The sequence below is a fragment of the Lepisma saccharinum genome, chromosome 11 (assembly GCF_977018435.1).
Source record: "Lepisma saccharinum chromosome 11, izLepSacc3.1, whole genome shotgun sequence".
NCBI classification, from domain to species: Eukaryota; Metazoa; Arthropoda; class Insecta; order Zygentoma; family Lepismatidae; genus Lepisma; species Lepisma saccharinum.
The window spans coordinates 82,641,193-82,663,703 of NC_139239.1; the positions used below are offsets into that span (position 1 = coordinate 82,641,193).

The 22,511-nt window shown below is 37.2% G+C and overlaps 1 protein-coding gene across 1 annotated transcript in view; it reads left to right on the plus strand.

Moving 5' to 3' along the window:
• The window catches only part of LOC145995341 (uncharacterized), a 71,724-nt gene continuing 49,213 nt past the window's right edge, over positions 1–22,511 (plus strand). The window contains exon 1 of the mRNA XM_083131954.1: positions 1–132. Within this exon, the coding sequence (XP_082988080.1) occupies positions 67–132 (66 nt within the window). The 5' untranslated portion in view covers positions 1–66. The remainder of the gene's footprint in view (positions 133–22,511) is intronic.

Sequence of the window (22,511 nt, forward strand, 5' to 3'; positions counted from 1 at the left end):
TGATCTGGTCGGGAGAAGTGAAACTGAGAGGAACTCATTGGAATCGCAACCACCGCAACCGCAACCATGAAGCTGCCATCAACCGCAATTCTCCACCTCACGATGGTCCTCTTTCTTGTCATCAAAGTCCATGTAAGTAAATTAAGTGCTTTAGGTTAGGATATATATTTTTTTATCGCCACTGGTCCCGGGTTCGAATCCCGGCAAGACATGGGTATTTTTTGTGAGTGTCCCTTCATCAATTTCATCATATCGTCACGATTAGCCAAAAGTTGCAGAAAAGCAACGCTAAATAACAAAAATTAAATCAAATATTTTGTAATTTTATGTACAGTCACGGACACTTCTGGGTTGTAATAATCACATAGAAAATCAATGGGGTTGCTACAATCCAGAAGTGTCCGTGACTATACAATGGATGTATGGTCTAGTCGGAGTCTACCATCGTGGCGGATTGGTTCTCATATCGCTATACGACGCCAGGGTTCCCGGTTCGAATCCCGGTTAAGACATGGATGTTTGTATTCGTCTGTTCTGAATGAAAAAGATAATTGAGATTAATTGATATGAGTTTGGTGTGTGGGGAAGATTGCCGCTTCGGGGTTTTCCTTCTAAAAAAAAAAAAGTCGTTAAGGTGTCTGACTCCACACGGGAGATACGGGTTCGATTCTCGGGGTGGGTGATCTAGGGTTGGAATTTTTACGGCCTTGTCCCTGCATAAAGTGGCTCTGCGGCTCACCCAGCCTCAAATCTAGCAACCCTGAGGAGTAAAGGCGGCCGGAGCGTGATGGTGATCACATCACCTTCAAAAATGGTCGAGATCTAGAATATCCTATATGTGCCTTCACGGAACGGTGCTATTTGCACGGGAAACTTTACCTTTTACCTTTACAATGGAAGTATGATGATTTACTATGTAAACCGAAATCACCACTCCTTACCATTACTATTTCATAACTTGCTCCAAATGAAGGTATAGGAAACAACAGCGAGTCGGTTTCTGCGGTGTAATGGTTAGTGTTATGCACAACAAGAAGAGTACGGTATTTCGTGGTTCGAATCCCGTAGTATATGGATGTAGTGCTCTACATCGAGGGCACGTAATCCATCTTCATCACATCATCACGATTAGCCCACAGAACTAGAAAAGCGACACAAAATAACGAAGAAGTAAAATCATTGAGATATTTTGCCGTTTTGTTAATATATTTATAACAGAGGTATATGTTGTGTGACAACATAACATACAACTGGTATAACTTAATGAAAATATTGCGTTTTAAATGTCACGGTGGGTACCTATATCAGTATTGGTAGTAAAGAAAAACCTCCTGCCATCTTTGATTCGTTTACTTTTCCCAATCAAGTAAATTGAGACGATGTGAAAGGATGACAGGTTGACTTAATGAGAGAATGAACGCAAGTTAACACCCTCTTGTTTCATCAGTATTCGATTTCAGGATTTCTATGTTACTAGTTCGTTACGCTAACTGGTAGTTTACTGACGGGGGCTTCCGGTAGCTCCACTTTTCGATGCTCTATTTGATCTGTAGCCAATTTACTTCAGTTCGGGCCAAGAACAAGTACTTCTTGCCATATCTTCCATGAATTCTTTGTCGACTTGAGGATGTACGCTTTGTTTTAAACGCTGCGATGCTGGGGGATTCTGACTTATTTCAGTAACTTTTAATACATCTGCATTACCGATATTAATGTGTAGGATAATATAGTATTGCAAAATAATTGCACGTACCTATTCATCGATCGATTGATTGATTGATTAGATTTGAAATTTTGGATGCGTCAGCATTTAGGCTATTTTGTACCGTCACACTATACGGGGTCGAGCCCCTTACCATAACAAAAATATAACTAACATAACATAGTTGGAATGTCGGAGGATTAAATATCCTTACCAGGGTTAAAAGCTGAGGTTTTTAAGGGGCACTTAGCACATATAAGGACAAAACATAGGACAACAGATACAACCCTACAAGGATTATACTGACCGTGGGTCCAGACGCCAGAGCCTCGTTAGTATGCAAAATGCAGTCCAGGGTGTAAAGTGTAACCACCTGCAAATGAACCTGGGCAGACCCGCGACTCCTGTGCACCGTACTCCCGCGAGGCGCGGAGGGGCTGGGTGAACCATGCTTTCTTATGGCCCGAGCTGAAGGGATCGAGGGGAATGTGCGCGAAGGATTTTAACCGAAGGCTCTTTTGTCTATTGTTTGTGGTCTCTCTATACTACCTGGACTGCATTTGGTGTACTACGTGGAAGAGTCATCCCTTACACCCCATTTATTCATCGAATTCTAAATATATAATATGATTTCCCTTTTCGACCCTAAATAATTTCACTCTTTCACATAATTAAATTATTTCTTTCAGTATCAGGTTCTCAATTTTATACGCATTTTCCCAATGATTTGCTGGATTTGTTTTATTTTGCGTCGCTTTTTGTACCATTTATGGCCAATCGCGCACAGAAAAAACTTACTTGTTTGTATTAACAAAACACGTTTGGCTAAGCTTTTTGGTAACCGCAAACAAAATATTCGGTAACCTTCACGAAATTTGTTAACTTCGTTAATTTTTTTTTATGGTAAATCCAACCAAGTGTGCACGATTATTTGGTCCTGTTGAACAATCGTTTGTTTGTCGCCTATTTGAACAAAGGTTTGATTACCACAAACAATTTTCTTGTATTATCCCAAACAACCTATTCCCTCTGTGCGATGCCTAGGCTGAATGAATGAATTTCCATCGTGCCCAGGAAGGGACTCCAACCTAAGGGAGATTTCACGTCGAAGCGACTCGTAAGAAGTGACACGTGTAGCTTGGAAGCAAACCTTAGTAATCAAAGCAACCTTTCGAATCGAAGCGACACGGCAAGCTGCACGTGTCGCTTTCCTGACGCTCTGACTTGGCCGTTTTCTCAACACCGTGCTTCGTGTCGTTTCGGGCTGTAGTCCGCGCATGTGAACATCATCAAGGTTTACGAAGTAACGAGCGAGTGGGGTAGTGCTTATCGTACTGGTTCTCACTACAGCAGTCGTAGGGTCAACTCCCCGCCAGTGGGGGATCCAGAGGTGGATACAGGGGCACGCCCCCCCCCCCAAATGCTCTAGCAAATTATACTCGTAATATGTAATTTAGAAAATTAATTTTAAAAAATCTTATTAATTATGTGTACACTTTTGAAAACATATCGTTAAAAATTGATGAGTGCCGAACATCATTTGAAGTTGGTGCCCCCTGTGCATTGTTGAAAGTTGGAGCCCCTCATACACCATTGGAAGTTGGTGTCCCCGAACATCGTTGAAAGTTGGTGTCCACGTGCATCGTTGAAAGTTGGTGCCTCTCGAACATCGACTATGTTTCTTTCATAAATCGTTAGTAAAGTTTCTCCCTGTTCTTTGTTCCATCATGAAAGAATCAAAGGGCGTGAAAGTAAAGTTTAAAGCGCATTATCCTACCCAACACTATATGCACGCACGTTAGAACATTAGAAGTTTGCTTCATCTGTTGTGTGTGATTCCAGTCACAACGGCTACAGCCGAGCGTTCATTCTCGAATCTGCGAAAAATCAAGACCTACGTTAGATCTACAATGGATAATGGATATTCCAGCGTCGAATAACATGGGTACCTGGGGGAAACCCTGGGGGGGTAAAGGCGGTCAGGGGCGTGATGCTGATCACATCACCCCCACTCACGACCGGATCAAGAAAGTGTGGGGCGTTACCCCCACACCCCCTAAAACGCTTTCATGGCGTGGTGCTATGCACAGGGGAACACTTTACCTTTACCTTTATGGATAATGAACGATTGAATGGTTTGGCTCTCCTGAACATCCATAAAGACAAATACCAAGTGAAACCAGAGGAGGTTATTGACATATTTGCAAGGAAATATTCACCAAAAATACAGCTACAGTATTTGTAGGGTGAGTTAAATGTCTTTAGTAAGTTCCAATTATTTGACGATTGAAAAGTTAAACTGGTGTCCAAATTATTAGCAGCTTTATCATGTATCATGCATGTTACTGAAAAGGACTCAGGTGCTACATTAAACTAATTATAAAGCAAAAAAGAATTAAGAAATGAAGTAAAACAGACTGCTTATAATATGAAAATACTTCTGTAACTTGTGCGTTTCTGTGTTCGTGAGGAATACGCTATGTTTAATATATTGCTTTTTTCTACAATGTAATTTTTAAATATATTTGTTCTTAATAACTTGGCCGCATATACAGATGACTGGAATTGGTATTTAAAGAAATATTAAAGTATAAAAGACTTGTTTCACCATGGTAAACTTTAATTAAAGTAGTACTGTAATCTTCATTAGTATTTATGTGTACACTTTTGGAAATTGGTGCCCAGCCAAACTGAATCCTGGATCCGCCTCTGCTCCCTACGGTGGCAAAAAATGTAGGCATTAATCATTTCCCACTATTGTTAAATGAACTATTTCTGTTAACATTAACGAATAAAGATTGTAAGATAATATCTCTCTATTTAAACAAGAGAAGGTAATATTAGGATAGTTATTATAAATATGGAATTAGTGTTTGTGGTTGTCTAAATATGTAAAAGTCAAACGTCCTGATCAAAAGTAAAAAAAGTCAAAAGTCAAAAGAGAACTTGAAGAGAATGCAAGGGCCTACTCGCGTCTATTTCAAAGAAATACTATAATCATTCTCTCGTGATTTTTTTTATTTTGGGTCTTCTGTGTACAATCGCATAAACTTAATAAGATTTGTGACAGCCATACAGAAATTGTAATTTCTAAAATCTAGAAGCTGCTTCTTTTCGCATGTTACTATGTTTTGAATAATTTATTATTTTTTACTTCAGAGCGTGGGGGGCTTTAGTTAGCATCATATGAAACAACATTGGTGCATTTTTTACATCCCCTTCTCAAATAGTGTTTAAATAGTTTAATTGTCGACATTGCTGTTCTAATTGTATGTAATTTCATTTTATTTAACATAAATTGATAGTTAACACAATGAGAGTGGTGGACTAAAAGTTATAGAAATAATGAAAATATAATACAATCCCACATTATGATGGGTGTTCTCCAGAGCACAGTGGTAAAATGTCAATGTCTTGTGTTCCCTCCTCCGATTTGCGGTCAGGTCGCATAATGTTTCAGTTTCCAATTTAAATTTATCCCCAGTCGCGATTAGTCTATGTGTGGTGTATAAATTCATATTAAAACGTAGTGTTGACCGTTTTGATGTAATTTTTGCATATTCTTTTAGCTGCGGTTACCTCTTTTGCCGAAATTTACGACTTAGTATGATCATTAATTCAACAAATAAAAGCCAGGGATCCCGGGTTCGAATCCCAGCCTAGGTAGGAATGTTTGTGCGTGTCCATTTATCAATTTCATCCTATCATCATTCATCCCCATCTTCGCAAATTAGCCAAAAGTGGCACAAAAAGCGAAGTAAAATAAAGCAAATCAACCAATCAATAAAAAAATTAAGAAATAAAAAATACATCTCTAAATTCATTAACGAAAAGCAGTTTCTGTGAATAGAACCAATCCATTATTTTCCCGTAAGTATAAATGAAATATCATCTCACTTAGTGGAAACAATGTATCAACGTTGGATAACCCTTGGTTGATCTTCCTGTGAGCAAGACGAAGTCACGTCTCTTCCTCCTCCGAATCGAACATCACTCTGATTGGCAGATCGATTTTTTCGTAGCACTTCTGACAAGATAATTTCAAGAGACGCTGGACTTATCCAAATTCCATGCGACATTTTATTTGAACGAGACTGTACGTAATGGGACTGGAACTGTACTCTAGTTAGAGATGTCTGCACCCGGGGCGGAAAATTCTCCCACCATTAACCTTCTTTAAATATTCGCATGCGAACAACCCCGACCTCATAAGGTATAAATAGAAAAAAAGTGTTAATATTGCTGTATATGGAAGCGACAAAATTAACAAAACGTTACAAGCGAAGCCGTTTGTTTCTTAACAAAAGCAAGAGCTCACTGAGACAAAAGGTTTGACATGATAATTTGGCATTATTTATTTCTCCGTTCTGTGAAATAATTTATAATGCAATTATCACAGCACACAGAAAATCGTTAATACAATATATTTCCAATAGAATAACATTGTAAAGATTACGCACATCTGTTTAAATATAATAGAACACTACGACAAAGTATTATTTTGTAACTGAGATTAATCAGTACTGAGAATATGCTGCTTATGTTTCTTATTTCCAGCTGGCGGCTGATCATCGTGGCTATTTTTTGGCTCTTTCCGTTCCTCAATCGTCTTCGGGTTGTGTGGCTCGTGGGTGGCAACAAACTCAGTTTAGAAGTAAAATCTGTAGGGGTAACATCTCTCTTCAATAGCAATGTTGGCAAGCTTACTTCTGTTTTTGCCAGTTGCTTACCGATCTGTGGGGGGTCGTTCCGGAAACGTCATTGTGCAGGACAATTGTAGTTGTACTGGTGCTGACGATATCGTTGTCGCAGAACTCTCTCGCTTTGCAGTATGTTTGGCAACATGCAGGGACGGCGACAGGGGTGGGCACGAGTGGACAATGTTGCAATAAATTAGTGTATTCTGGTGTTCATTACATGTATATTTTACTAATGAATATTATCTATGCTACAAATGTTCACATATCATCATCCCATAAAGAGATGATTTAACTTTGTCATTAGAAAGCAAAAGGAATTACTAGAGATCTTGAAACAAGAAAACTGTGACCAATTGAATGCTTCTATGATTAGAAGCAGCTGGTGGGCTTAGGAGGCGCAAAATTATGAGATCAGCATTTAGGGTGAGTTTGAGGGCTGCAGCTCCCGGCCTTCACTGCTTTGAAAAGTACCACATAAAGAAAAAATTAGGTACTTCGGATGTGAAAAAAAAAATGTAGAAATACGTATAACTAACCACCTCATGTAGTTTGGCGAAAAGTTATAACTGAAAGTGTGGAGGGGATTGGGGTGAGGTCTTGATGTTGTAAGCTTCAGGTCTTCACATATATAAATCTCGGCCTGTGTATGATTAAAATAATTTCTAAATAAACAAATAAAAACCTCAGCGTTGCTTCCTCCAGCAACAAAATAAATTATTTCGACTTTTTAATTAGGTCTACATTGAAATTCCAGAAGGTTTGTCATAATCAGACAAGTTTTTGTAACATGTGCACATGTGTATGTCACAGGGTCAGACAGGTTTTTGTAACTTGTACATTAATACATGTGTATGTCACAGGGTTGTTTGGGTTTTCTTTCATGATTCCTACTAACAAAATATCCATAATGGATACTCTTTCAGTTGTATATAACAAATTTTTAATACATCCTTCGATTGTCGAGTTATTACTGGGTTGCCATGACTTACTCCCCAACCCTCGTATTAATTTTGATGTAACAGTTATCTGAGTTTGGAAAAAGCAACAGAATTATTGAATTGATAATGGGTGGCTAATTCTATTTAGAAATCCTAGTTCCACACATAAATTTTGCCTATCAGTTACGTAATCATGCGATTTTTCTTGTGATTACGTTACGTAGAATTACTCGTAAAAGAAGAAGGGGTTGGAAGGAAAGCTTTGTTTTGAGGGCGTCAGAGAATTTATCACGATGAGAAGCATAAGAGGTTTAGCCGAAAAGGTCAACAGAATCTGTAGATGCATATGAAGTAAAGAAGAAAAGGTATGTCACGAAGTATTCATAAGAAAATTTTGTTTATTTGTTTTAAGTCGAATTTTATGCTCAGATAGGCTAATCGAGACTAAACCTGCAGTGTGCATTGTGCTTCCAGCAGGGGAGGGGGCAGTAGAAATCAGAACCTCTTCATTATAAGGCGACAACGTTATGCCATTGGAGAAAAAAAATATACAGAAAGAACTCACGGGGAACGTGTTATGTTATCACCATAAAAGATGCGTTCATTTAAGAGTGTATATTGCCAGAGACAAATATTTGAGACTTTCGGAAAACAACGTTATTGTTCACGGAGTTAGCTGCCTTGATCCAACAATGAAACACTGTGAAGTTGTATGAACCAATGCAACTCCACTTTTGGAAGAGTAACTTGTTGCTGATTCGATTGATTAGATGAATGGGGTAAAACAAATACACGCAGACATTGAAAATAAACCCTCCACAAATTATTATTTTGACTGTGGTTCCAAGCGCCAGAGACTCGTTCGCTTGCAAGATTAAAGTTTCCAGGGTATACTGTGCAGGATAGAGGTTGACATTTGAGCGCTTTAGAAAAGGTCACGATATACAACCCAAATCGTCTGTGAAAAACAGATGAATTACCGGGTATAGTGATCAATTTCGATGATTTTCTGTCCTACAAAATGTAAACTATTTGTTGCCTCAGTGCATGTATTTATCTAGCCATAAGTGTATCACTTCTCCAGCATGAGTAACGAAGACTTACTTCAGGAAACGAATAACAACTTAGCTAACAGATTTTTCAATGTTACTTGATTATTACTTTTGGGCGATATTTTGTCAAAATAGCCTTTCATAAGCCTGGGGATACTTTATGCAGAATGAACAAAGAATTGGTTTTTCCGTGTGTGTATGTTGACGTCCCCAATACTACATTAATTTTAATCCAAATATCCAGTGGCAGCGATTAGGAGGAGCGAAGGGGGAGTTCCCCCCACCACATTTTGCCACTTGTTGCACCCGCACTATGGCCTCTTAATGCTAAGACTTTTATATCAAAAAAGTAAATTGTCCTTGGTCCCACGTTTTGGCACCCGATAGCTGTTACTACAAACATTCAGATACATTTGTCAGTTGTAATAACCTTGTAAGCCAAGAAAAGTGATCAGTTTCAGTCAAAAACTCACGTGATGAAAATAATATGATCAGGAACATGCATTTAAATTACGAAAAAGTAATTTAGTCCTCCACCATTGTCTACCATCAACATTTCTATCACTGTCGCCTAATATATAAAATGGAGTAGGTACGTGCCTTGTAATTTTGCACTTGAAGGACAAAATGTGATGCAACCAATTCACATTTATTTCACTACATTGACATGAAGGAAAGAATGTGATTAGAATGTATGGCTGCGCACACACAAACACTTACCTTGAAATAATTGTGTCCATCGGAGACAAAGAAGTGGAACAAGATGCGAGAATAGATTAGAAAAGGAAGAGGAAAAACACCAAACACACACACACATACATGTGATGCATGTGTGTACAGTATGGCACTTAAGAGAAACATTTGAAGAATGGGGCGAGAGAAAGTGAAAGGGAGGAAGAGGTAACAAGCTGAGAAAAAAGATATAAGAAGGCATAATGGAGTAAAACAGAAAAGATGAAATGGAAAGGGAAAGAAGTGAAGAGAAATCTGTAGTGTAAGAGAGAAGAGAGAAGGGGATACATATGCATGTGTCTCGTACATATATGTGTTTTACATGTATGTATGTGTGTATATTATATATATATATATATATATATATATATATGGCCTTACATTTATATCTGCCCACCTTAATCTATCAATTTACAGCTTCTGCCCACCCGGTCGAAAATTTCTGGCGCCGCCCCTGGATGTGGTGTACCCGAAGCTCATTTGTTTCATCCCGCTAACAGCATTCGGTGCCATGTAATATGAAAATTCAACTGATCGCTGATTCGCTGTTTCCCAGCCGTCACTGGAGATGTGACCAGTATAATTCCACTGTAGTCTATACTTTGTAATCCCTTCATTAAAAAATAACCCCTATATCCCGATTATGACGATTTTTTCATTATCAATTCGCCCTTGCACATGCTTTTAGTCACTGCTCAGAATGCTATACTAAATGACCATTTTAGATCCCTTTCTTTGCAAACTGGCATTAATATTAACTAAATACGTTCACAAGGCGCTGCGACGTTTCTAATTTGAAACATATTCTCTTTTTTGATCATTTGCCGCCGTCTGTGCTTCGATGCTCGATGTAACTACGACTGTGCTGAACGCACAGTCTTATTGGAACCCAAACCACAGCACTAGCCCCTTTCCCCTTAAACTCACTGTATTAACACTGTCCAGCCTTGTTTCCATGTTAATAAAACATTAAAATGCTGACCAAGGCGAAATCTATTGTATAAAAATATACACTAAAAACGTAACGTTTCCATCCTCTAACAGGGTCTTCTTCAGACGAAGATTCACATTCACAGTAAATTTATTGTGAATCTTTGTCTGAAGAAGACCCTGTTAGAGGGTGGAAACGTTACGTTTTTAGTGTATATTTTTATACAATAAACTTTGCCTTGGTCAGAATTTTAATGTTTTATGAACTGTAGGAATCAGGTACTTAATTCAAATGGACGAATGAGGCTTAGAATGTGATCCACTGCAAATCTGTGGCTATAACAATATAAATATTACATCGAATTATACTTATTATTAATATTATAATTATTGGGCTTTGCAAAACTGCAGTACTCGTCTCTATTATGAAGGTTTAATGGCATGATATGAATATTTCTACGTATTGTTGCATGTGCATGTTGTCGAAGCTCGAGGTCGCAGGTTCGACTCTGGGCAAGGCATAGGTATTGTGTTTGCCACCTATTCATAAGCCATTACCTCAGGCGATAGAAAAGCGATGTAAAATTACTGACATGGAAAGAAAGAAATATCGTGTACTGGTGTACATTGTGTGGAAAGGTCGCCGGTTCATCATTCCGTGTCTGGTCACAACACTGCCGAATTGTGTTCCATTCAAACATTGAGTGCCACACCACAAAAATATAATAACCTGTCTCATTCAAATCCAGGAATCTTGGGTTTTGATTCCGTGTAAGTCAAGGATATGTATGCTAGCTCTTCATCACCTCATTATTTATCCAGTTATCTCCACAGGTAAAAAAGAAAATACGTTGAATATCCAGAAATCAATAAAATCATTGAACCTTTCTCATTTTTTTGTAAAAACGGAGAATTTTAAGTTAGCTATCACAACATTGTAAAAATAGTTTATTATTTATTATGATATGAATAATCACATTAAAAAAATAACCGATTGTTGAGGTTAGATTACTTTATTGCCATAGACAGACCGGTGGGTCAATTGAAATTATAGTTATATCACGTTAAACTAGCCTATGTTGGGACATTTAAATGTTTTAGTTACCTCTCATAGCCAGCCAGCCAGATGACGATCAAACTAATTCGTGTTGCTTTGAGCTACTATTTATTAGGCCTATCAGTGCACCGAATTTATTTGTAGTTATGGTGGTTTGTGTGATAGAGACAATTCACGGATGGATGGATTGACAGATGGACAAGCATGGTCATCACACATGTGTACTTTTCAGTTTTTGCTGGTTAATATCCTAAAAAAAATTTTCAAACAATGCATCGATAAATCACAAGTATCCGTTGTTATAACGTAATTGTCGTTACTAGGTGATGTTTTCAGTGAAGGTTGCTTAAAAAGTGAAAGAGTTGCTAATTTTTTATTGGAAAGCACAAAAATCGTTGTAAGTAACAAACGTAGCAAACAGTAGATTCTTGTTTATCAGAGGTTTGCCTTGAAATTTCAACTAATATTCGAAAGTTTATTTCTATAATGGTAGCGGTTCTTACCATACTAATTGTTGTAATTGTTGTAATAAAAGCGTGGTTTTTTAGAATGTTTGTGACATTAAATTTAATAACTAGTATAATTATATTTATCCTGCACAACGACCAAATTATTTTTACTGCATTTTGATCGCATGTTTTCACTATAAATTATGGAAAACCTTGGCTTCGAAGGTTCTGGGTTCGACTACCAGATAGGATATATTTGTTTCATCTATTTACTTTAATTATAATTTATCTTCATTGCCGTGATAAATCTACAGAGATAGAAAAGCAAAGTCAACTGAACCAATAATACAAATAGCCTGCATAGAAACACAATTCATCCAAAAGCAGCAAAAGGATAAAACAGTTGATTGGATCTGTTACTAAGTGATTAGCCTACGCAATTAGTCCGTGTAAAATCTAATTATACACCTAACAGCAAATGCAATAGATGACAAAAAATATAAACCTTCAATTGCTTCTATCAGATACATTTAGCACTTCTTTTATTCACAGTTAAAGCAATAAAGTATTTTTTAGCTTCAACAATGTATTTGTCCAACAAATGTCCATTGCCCATAACTGGAAGTGGTAGGGACCGATTGCACAGCGTGGTATTTTTATCAGGAGCTATTCAATTTGCGAAACAGGAACTACACCACACCAACCGTGAAATGTCGTTGGCGAATATTTTATTCATGCTACTAGGTAGAAAGGGAAAACATCCTATATGAGAGGGAAAGTACGTGAGAAAGTTGGAGTGTATATTTTTTATCTTTCAAAAGCTCAAACAGACGGAAATTATACATTTAATAGAGACATGTTGACATGTGTTCCATTTTTTTTTGTTAACGTAATATCACGGTGGCGACACCTACATGCGGGTCACGCAATTAGCATCACAAGAGTACATTCCGCCTTGACCTACTTCACCGACGATTGCTCGAGTTGGTGATGTACGCATGGTTAGCTTAAATGGCTATTGGACACGTAATTATGGTCATCGTTCAGTTCAATTCACTATGTTTTCAGTAAATTGTGTGATATTTCTGTAGGATGCACAGTTGCAGCCACATGTTCATTACTTCTCTCCAGGGGTGTCCATCTCCCCCAAGGCCAATTGCGCAATCCCTCCAAATCTCGTCATGCGCCCCCCCCCCCAAATCATGGGGTAATCCACATAAAGTATTTAATTACGATAGCGTGTCTACTGAAAGTAACTTTTTTTAAGTTTTATTGAACACGATACTTGATCTGCCTGTCCTCCTTAAACAGAGGTTTCCATCCCCCAGCTAGACCGTGGATGCATTACTCCTCAAAATATTTTGGTGAATACGTAATAATTCATTTTATTTTAATACAATAGCCTGTTAAACTGTCCATATTTTTTAATGGTTCGAATTTTCGAAATATCGAAAGCTAGCAATCTCAAGTGTCATAATTATATAAATATGTATTTAAACAGTGTTTGTGGTTGGAGAACAAGATTTCAATAACCCACAATTTGGGTACTTAACACAAAGTCTTATATAACTTAAGATCGAAAATTACAGAACCCTAGCTAGAAATTCCTAAGGCCGGGACGAGAATATAATAAGGTGCCTCCTTCAAAGAACTCACCCCCTCTGCTTGGGGTAATTTTATTTTTAGTAATCCATAGCAATCATTACATGGATTTAATCTTAAGTGCAAATTTCACTTGCTAAAGCAAAATTACCCTACAACATTAAGTTAGAAATGTGAATTTCACTATTTATTTTCCTGTTTTATCGAGTAATGTGCAATGCGTTGCTATGAAGCACACAGTTAGTACAATTATTGCAGTATAGCGTACAGGGATCAATAATACAATAATATTGCTAATAGAACAATATGATCAAACTGACTCACCTGCTTTAAATTAAGCAGTATACCGACACTAAACATTATGTATTTTAAGAAATTATATTATTAATAAATATCGATAATATTTTTTTATGTCTTGTAATGTAGCTACAATATAATTCTTCATATCGTCTCATGAAAATGTCAGACACACATTTTTGCAACACAAGATTGCGAGCGAAGCGAGCAAGAAAATTTTTATATCCATTTCTTTGCAGGCTTGCAAGAATATTAATTTAATGGAACGTCAATACTTTCATAGGATCCCTCGATATTTATTTTTCTCCCATGTTCGGCGCCGAAACGTGCTCATACCATATCGCTAAATATAGTCCCAAAATATAATTTCGAACGCTAAAGAAATCCCTTGATAATCAAACACTTTATTAAGAGCTCCATATCTCCTCGCCTCAATCCTTCAACCTAGATATTACTCCCTCCAAAAGAAAAAAATTTCCAAACCACATTTTTCGCTAGAATCTCAGACGAAATATTAATACACAAGAGATGGATATCCCCCCCCCCCCCAAATTTAATGCTCAGCTCCCCCTAACTAAAATTCCCACGATAATCTAAGATTTAACAATAATATTAAATAGTAGAATATTGCCCCCTCACCAACGTTTAATCCTGAATCCCCCACCAGAATCCACGTGTCGCTTTAAGACCCAATGTGTAAGAGTTGGATATCCCCCTCCCTTAATAGTAATATTACCCGTTACAATTTCCTTAGCAGTCTAGAATTTGCTTTTTATGTAACAGCAATGGATAGAATAATGTAATTCAACTTGTGCCAAATGCTGTACTGTTTCACATCAAATTTCCATCACAAAAAAATATCCCCACCCCACCAAAACAAAAGTTGCTTGGACATAACGTGAGTTCACAAACCCACCTGTGGGCATCATCGCTACCTCTAAATACTTAATTTTCTTCATCTAATGGATTAAATATGTTGTAAGGTGTAAACGTCTTTACATTTATTTTGGAAATAATATATAAATGTTGAATTTTATATTAAGGAAAAAATCCCCCCAAAACTTTCGATGGCGCAATCTGCGCCACAATCCCCCCCCCCCTGTGGGCACCCCTGCTTCTCTCTTCAGTATGTTTCTGTCAAAAGCATGCAACGAACCTTCACACTGAATATATATTGTACGCGAAGGATGAGCAGATTTTAAAACAATTTTAAAATTAAATTGCAAGTCCTCAGCGCTCAACTGGTTTTCATAATGTTATTTTACTTACATTGCAAGAATTAAACAACACGACTCAACTTCCAAAATATTATATCACCTTAAAACATTTGATATAAACTCATTATCGATTTTTGACACAAGACATTTTTATTCAATCTTCTTACATATAACAAAAACGAATCGAAATCAACAACTTAAAACAAATATCGACATTGATACAGCGTTCTTAATCTCAATAGTTCCCCGTTAATTTTATAAACTTATACACAATAGAAATAAAGTAAATATTAGTTATTTGTGAATGTAGAAGACAGTCACATAGTCCCCCCACTCTCTATAAAAACCTACTCGAGGGATCAAACATTTTATGATCACCCTGTATGTTATCTAAAATGTGCAGATCACAAGTAGTTTTCTCAAGACATAAGATTCTCCAGTTCGCCAATCCAATTAATTTTCTCACTGATATCTTATTGTTTGGGACTGGAAATTGTAACAATGCTGCATTCTTAGAATGATCCACTTTAATTTCTGTACCAGATATTACATGTCCAAGAAATAGAATTTCTTCCTGGAAAAACTTGCACTTTGCAAACTTAATGGACATATTTGGCTTTCGAAAAACCTGCAATGTATACTCCAAATGTTTGAAATGTTCACTAGCAGTCGAACTAAAAATAAGAATATCGCCAATATATACCAACACAAAAGAACTGGTTTCCGGTTCAAAAAGGTTGTTCATCCGATCCATAAACACAGACACCGCTGATTTAATACCAAAAGGTAAATAACAGAACACGTGCTGCCGCCCTCTATATGAAAAAGCCGTATATGGATAGGAGTCTGGAGTTAGCGGTATCTGGAAATATCCACTAAAGAATGTAACGCCATGAAAGTGTTGCAGAAGTTCAGTTATGGGTTCGACTTGAGTGAGAGGGGAAATCACATGCTGATTCAAACGACGAAAGTCTACTACTGGACGCCATTCTCCATTTGCCTTTGGAACTCTGTGCAATGGATTGAGGTAAGGGGACGACATTTCCTTTATAATGCCCTAGTTCTTCCACTTATTCAATTCACTCTCCAAAGCTGTTCTTTTAGCAAAAGGAACGGGATGAATGGGAGCACGAATTGGTAAATCAGTATCCAACATTATCTTGTATGTTTCAACATGAGCGGGTCTAGGCTTATTCGAAAACTGCATTCTATATTTTAATAGCAACTCACGTAAGAGCGCTTGCTGACGTGAGGAGAGTTTACTACAATTTTGTACTGTTGATGCAATTTTCTCTTCAGTTACTATGTAGATTTCTTCTGAAATTGTGTTCATTGGCAAATTTTCTGCCGTAATGCACTGAACCCTTTTATCAACATGCTGATGGTTAGGCTTCAGTCGATACAAAGACTGTGTATCCTCTTGCTTTGCAGGAGATACCAATGTAACTTCTCCCTGTCTAAAATTCAGTATAGCTTTATATTGCCTAAGGAATGGTATACCTAAAATAATATCTGCATGTAATTGTTTTAACACAAACATTCCCAACGGAAAAGTCTCCGACTGTATCAAAAGGTGAAGTATTTTCCTACCAACAACTCGAAATTTTTGTTGTCCAGCAAATGGTAATAATTTTACCTGATCTATCGATTCCAATCTCGCACTTTGTACAATGAACTTTATACTGCACCATAATTCGTAACTCATTAGATTACATTGACTTCCACTGTCAATAATACATTGAATTGTTAAATTACAAATGGACCCAAAAATAATAGGTTGATCTGTAATAGGAAATGGTACAGTGGGATCCATGAGTATTACCCTGCAAATTGTCCATGACTATTTTTATTAATTTTTTCTTACATACTATGTGTTTTTAAGCGATGCATTTTTATGTATGCTGGTGCAGAAGTTGTCAACAGCTTGTTTTGAGTTTTCTTTTAATTCCTGAAGCTCTTATTGGGTAAAATAAAGTGAACGAACATGGTGATGGACAATTTGCACAGTAATACTCATGGATCCGACTGTACACCACTATCATCCATGGTCCAAGTGGGTTCCTCTTGGTACCATTGCAATTGGAAATACACTGCTAGCTGGTCATTGTCTTTAAAATTATCATATACAGGAAAAATATTTGTAATTTGTGACTGAACATTTTGTGAACCATATTCTGTGTTAAAACTTGCAACACAGCCCTCTGTATTCTCACTGCGAGTAAATCGGGCTCCATTTACCCACGGCGTTCGTTTGACTGTGACTCCATCGCTGGTGTATTAATTCTTTAACTTGTGTTTCTCTGGGATCAAATGAAACAGCGTTTTCATTCAATCAGCTACCTGAAATAGCATTACTGTTAAGAGAAACGAATGATGGTTCCCAGGGCTGACGACAATTACAACATAAATTTACTTCATTGTTTAAACCTTGACTATTGTTCGGGGAATAAGGAAAACTAGCCACATTAGGATCTGAATTGGATCTCGTTTGTAGATAACCTTGCCTTGTATTAGAACGTCTATCGTTCTATGGTGTCACACTGTCTCGTCGGAATCGGCTATTGTTATAACTTCTATTATTTGTATTTAAGTTTCTTCTAAAGAACTGTTGATTGCCATAATTATTTTGATTCCATCTTCTGAATGTAAAGTCCTGTCGCCGACCAGAGTTGTCACCCACATTTTGTCCTCTATTATAAGAGTTACCAACGTATATAGAACCAGAATTAGAATCTCTATTGTTGGAAGAAAACTGTCCATTATTCCTTTGATTTGGATTTTGCTCGCTGTTCCTTGGTTGCGTGTTAACTGTCTGAACTTTGTACCTTTGTTTATCTCTGAAATCTGACGCATTTGAATCCTTAGTAAATCTGGATGTTCTCACTTCAAAATCACTAGGCAAATCACACTTCTTACCAGATCTGGTCTTTATCAAATCCAGTCTCTTCAGTAAATTAATAACGTCGTCAACCTTCGTTAGGCCAGCACCTAATATCGTATGTGCCGTAATCGATGGAAACTGATTAATCAAAATGTCTATGACTTCTGCATCTTTTGGACGCTCTACCAAATTATAATATGTTGAGTAAGGACTAGTGGCAAACGCCTCCATGCTCATAAAGCTATTTTCATCATACTTTCTGTTCCTCAATTCTGACAACTGATCCTGCGTCAATGAGTACGAAATGTACAGGTTCAGAAACTCATGTACAAAATGTTTGTATGTAGTAAAGGAATCCACGTTTGTATTGTACCATCCCTCGGCTGGCCCTTGAAAACAATTCCGAATACATTCCAATCTCTGAACGTTTGGAATCTGAAGCAAATCCAAATGTGAAGTTAAGGTTTTAAAAAACTTCCTTGGGTTTGATTTCTCTGCATTTCCAGAAAATTTAGGCAACATATTCAACTCATTCAACCGTAGATACTTTCGTGGTTGTTCCTTAGAGGTAGATGGTTTATTTGTATCAGAATCAATTATAGTAGCGTGCCTATGGTGCTTCGTGTTGTAATTAGGTTTAAATCGTTTGCCAGAAGTTGCTTGCGAATTATATCTAGTTTTGTTTACTTCAGACATATCAGATTCTGATCCATTGCTAGATTGTGAAGCATTATTTGCTGGATCAACATAACATGTGAAGTTTTATGAGGCTTCTTTAATCAAGCATTTTGCACATTAACTGGTGTAGTAGGAGCTGACAAATTAGATTTAGGATTTCCTGTAGATTTGCGTTTTCCTGACATATGCAATGGAAAAGATTCATCTTCTGAAGCACTGGAAGATGACAAGGATAAAGATACAGGATGTTCTGGATTACGTGAAATTTCTGTAATGTTGCCATTGTTCCCTACAGCTTTATAGATTGTTGAAGTATTAGTCATCAGCAGTTTAGCTGTTACATCACTTAATCGTGCTTCACAGATCTCAATGCGTTGAATTGAACCTTCATTATTACTTTCCCTAATCTGGCTGATAACATTCCACTGCTCGTTTACCTTCAAACCCAATCCAGCAACACTTTCTTCTAACTTACGAATGCTGTTAGTATTCGCTTCACCAGATATATTCAACTGTTGGAAATTTTCGTCCAACACTTTAACTTGTCCCTTTATTTGATCATTTGCTGTTTTGCAAGCTTCAGCAACCTACCCAATCTCCATCCGGAGTGAGTTGCCAAACTCCTTAACAATGTTGTTCATATTTTCCATACACTTCACCGTTCTGTCTTCAAGTTCTGCAAACTTCTCTTTCTGAGATTTCTCAAGCTCTGACAACTGCTCTCTCTGAGATTTCTCATGCTCTGACAACTGCTCGCTCTGAACAACTGCTCGCTCTGAGATTTCTCAAGCTCTGACAACTGCTCTTTCTGAGATTTTTCAAGCTCTGATAACTGCTCTCTCTGAGATTTCTCAAGGTCTGACAACTGCTCTTTCAGAGATTTTTCAATCTCTGACAACTTTTGCCTTACGCTGTCATTTGATTCCTTCGATTCCCGAAACATCACCAATATTTGAGCATTAGAATCTGAAGTACCCGTAGGTAATGGCATGATAGGAACATTCTTCGTTGTCATTGCACTAATTTGTATTCACAACAACAGAACGAAAATATGAAGTACACAAAGGAAGGAATACTAATAAGTCTAAAAATTATAATTCTTCAGTGTAACCAAATTCCCGCACACTGGCCACCAATTTCTTGCAACGATACTTCACACTTAATATATATTGTACGCGAAGGATGAGTAGACTTTAACACAATTTTAAAATTAAATTGCAAGTCCTCAACGCTCAACTGGTTTTCATAATGTTATTATACTTACATTGCAAGAATTAAACAACACAACTCAACTTCCAAAATATTATTTCACCTTAAAACATTTGATATAATCTCATTTTCGATTTTTGACACAAGACATTTTAAGTAAATCTTCTTACATTAACAAAAACGAATCGAAATCAACAATTTAAAACAAATATCGACATTGATACAGCGTTCTTAATCTCAATAGTTCCCTGTTAATTTTATAAACTTGTACACAATAGAAATAAAGTAAATATTAGTTATTTGTGAATGTTGAAGCAATGGATAGTTAATAACGTAATTCAACTTGTGCCAAATGCTGTACTGTTTCACATCAAATTTCAATCACAAGAAATCGTCCCCCTCCCACCAAAAAAAAAAAGTTGCTTGGACATAACGTGAGTTCACAAACCCACCTGTGGGCATCATCGCTACCTCTAAATACTTAATTTTCTTCATCTAATGGATTAAATATGTTGTAAGGTGTAAACGTCTTTACATTTATTTTGGAAATAATATACAAATGTTGTATTTTATATTAAGGAAAAAATCCCCCCAAAAACTTTCGATGGGGCAACCTACGCCACATCCCCCCCTCCCCTGTGGGCTCTTGCTTCTCTCGTCAGTATGTTTCTGTCAAAAGCACCAACTGCTTCCCATGTTTGCTTGGAAGGAATAGGAGGCACACAGATACAGAAAGCTTTAGAGTCCCAATAAAATAAATCTACGGAAAGAAATAAGGGAAGACTCCAGAAAATTATTTCTCTACATTCAGATATTTTAATATCTTGAAGACGATGAAAGTCAATTTAAACTGTGTTAAATCAGAATAACAAATGCAACAAAGTGTATTGCCAAAAGGTATATTAAAATCTGCAGATAATTTTATTGTAAAAATACAATTTTGTACAGTAACGGCGGTTTCGCTGCCTCAGCATCCGAGATCGTTAAGCAATCAACTCACTTTCTGAAGGTTCCGGATTAGAAGATACCTGACCTGGTCATGGGCTTCTCTTTGTGAGTGTCCCTTTTTCAAATTCATCCAACCATTCGATTTGAGGCTACTACCACCACCCTAATTGAAACACTGGATCTATAACTATTTATTAATTTATTTTTCCTTTTTCCGTATTCGCTGGACTCCGTGGCAGAGGGGCTATCACAGCGCGCTACGACGCCAGGGGTGCCGGGTTCGAATCGTGGCCTGAGCATGGGTGTTTACGAGTGTCTCTTCATCAATTTCATCATATCATCACTTATCCTCATCATCGTAATTAACCAAAAGTGGCAGAAAAGCGAAGTAAAATAAACCAAATCAATCAATCAAACAATCTCTTTCTGTTTTTGATCCTTTTTGTTTTTGTAGATTGGAATAAAATGCGCGATAGGTTCCGTGGAAGTATTTCAACATTAATTGAATTTGACGATTGAGTTCGTATATGCATAGAGGATTTTTACGTCATTTCCTATCACTTTATGTTAATTTCGTGCTCCTGCGTAACCTAAAGTTTAGCACTCTCGCCTTTTGGAGTTACACTTGCTATAGTAGGGGGTCTTGAAAGTCACAAAACAGCGACGATGGGACATGATGCTCAGACCATACATTACACAACGAAAAGCAGCTTGACAGGTCTTGGCCCTCAACAAGCTGTTTGAACCAAAAGTTTGATTCTTTTTTTTAGGTTAATCGTGATTATAATCATGAATTATGAATTGATCAAATGCATCAAGGAACAAAAACAGCGAAACATCCATGCATTACTAACCGGTGCTGCAAACTCATTCAGTTTCACGTGAATTTGAAAATGCCCTTTGTCATTGTTTACATGTTGCAAGAAATAACCTAGGACAAATAATAGAATGTACAAAATACAACAAGAGTGACACTTCTGTAAAATAATGATGCAAGTTCTTGATAACTCATGTGCTCAGATCAGGAAATATTAAAGCTTCTAATTGTTGTGCGTAGTTTGTCTTGACAAGTATAGTTGGAATCATATTTCAGTGTCTCCATTCTCATTTTAAGCAGTAAATCTAGTCTGGGCTACACCCTATATGTGCATAATATGAACTTTAAACAAAACTCTGAAAAAAGCAGCGTTAGAAACATTTCCCCATAGATTTGAATCCTGTGATTCAATCCCAGATAAAGCCATTTTTTTTTAATCGTAACCATAAACTCGTTTTATTGCCATTAGCATATACTATTTACCTTATAATAATGAAAAGGATCACAAACAAAACACTCGATCCTTTAAAGTTGGAAGGCTTGAACAAAAAGAAAGACTCAAAATGGACGCATGTGCCGACGCACCCACAAATTTTAACTCCTTCATGCATTCATGCCACTGTACTAGCTTCGTGAAGAATGAAATGGTTACATATGTTATTAAGTTTTATTAATAACCGAATCTTGAAGAATTTATCCGAAAAATTATTTGTAAAAAGTAACAGATTATGACATTATGACAGTCTACAAAAGACCTCCGGGGTTTCACACGAAGAAACATGTGAGAAAAAAGAAAGTTAACTTGCATTCATAAATAACACGAAAGAGCATTTACTGATTTTCCCCCATTTAGTAAATTTCAATATGTGCTCCGTACGTAGCTCTGCATACATAAACACAGTCTATCTCTTCCCATGTGCCGGCCAGCAAATCGTAACTTACGATCGCCATGGCTGCGATTATCCATTCTTGTAGATGATGAATCTTTCCAGCGTACGTACAGCAATTTCTTAACATATCTTCACATAAAAAATCAAGAGAGGTATGTCAGAACTTCGTGATGGCCATGCGATCGGCCCTTTTCTTCCAATCCACCTTATTAGGATTAATATGATTAAAGTTTCTGTTCCAGGAGTGCCACCGAATGACGCGGACGCGTTCATACATAAACAGAGCTTTTGAGTTCCTAAATATAGTTGAGAAGCAGTATGCTTCCATCTCACTTACTTATAATTTTTTGAGACGCCGGAGTTTCTTTGTAGACATAGGCGTAACTTAGCGGAGGAAGGCAAGCCCCCCCCC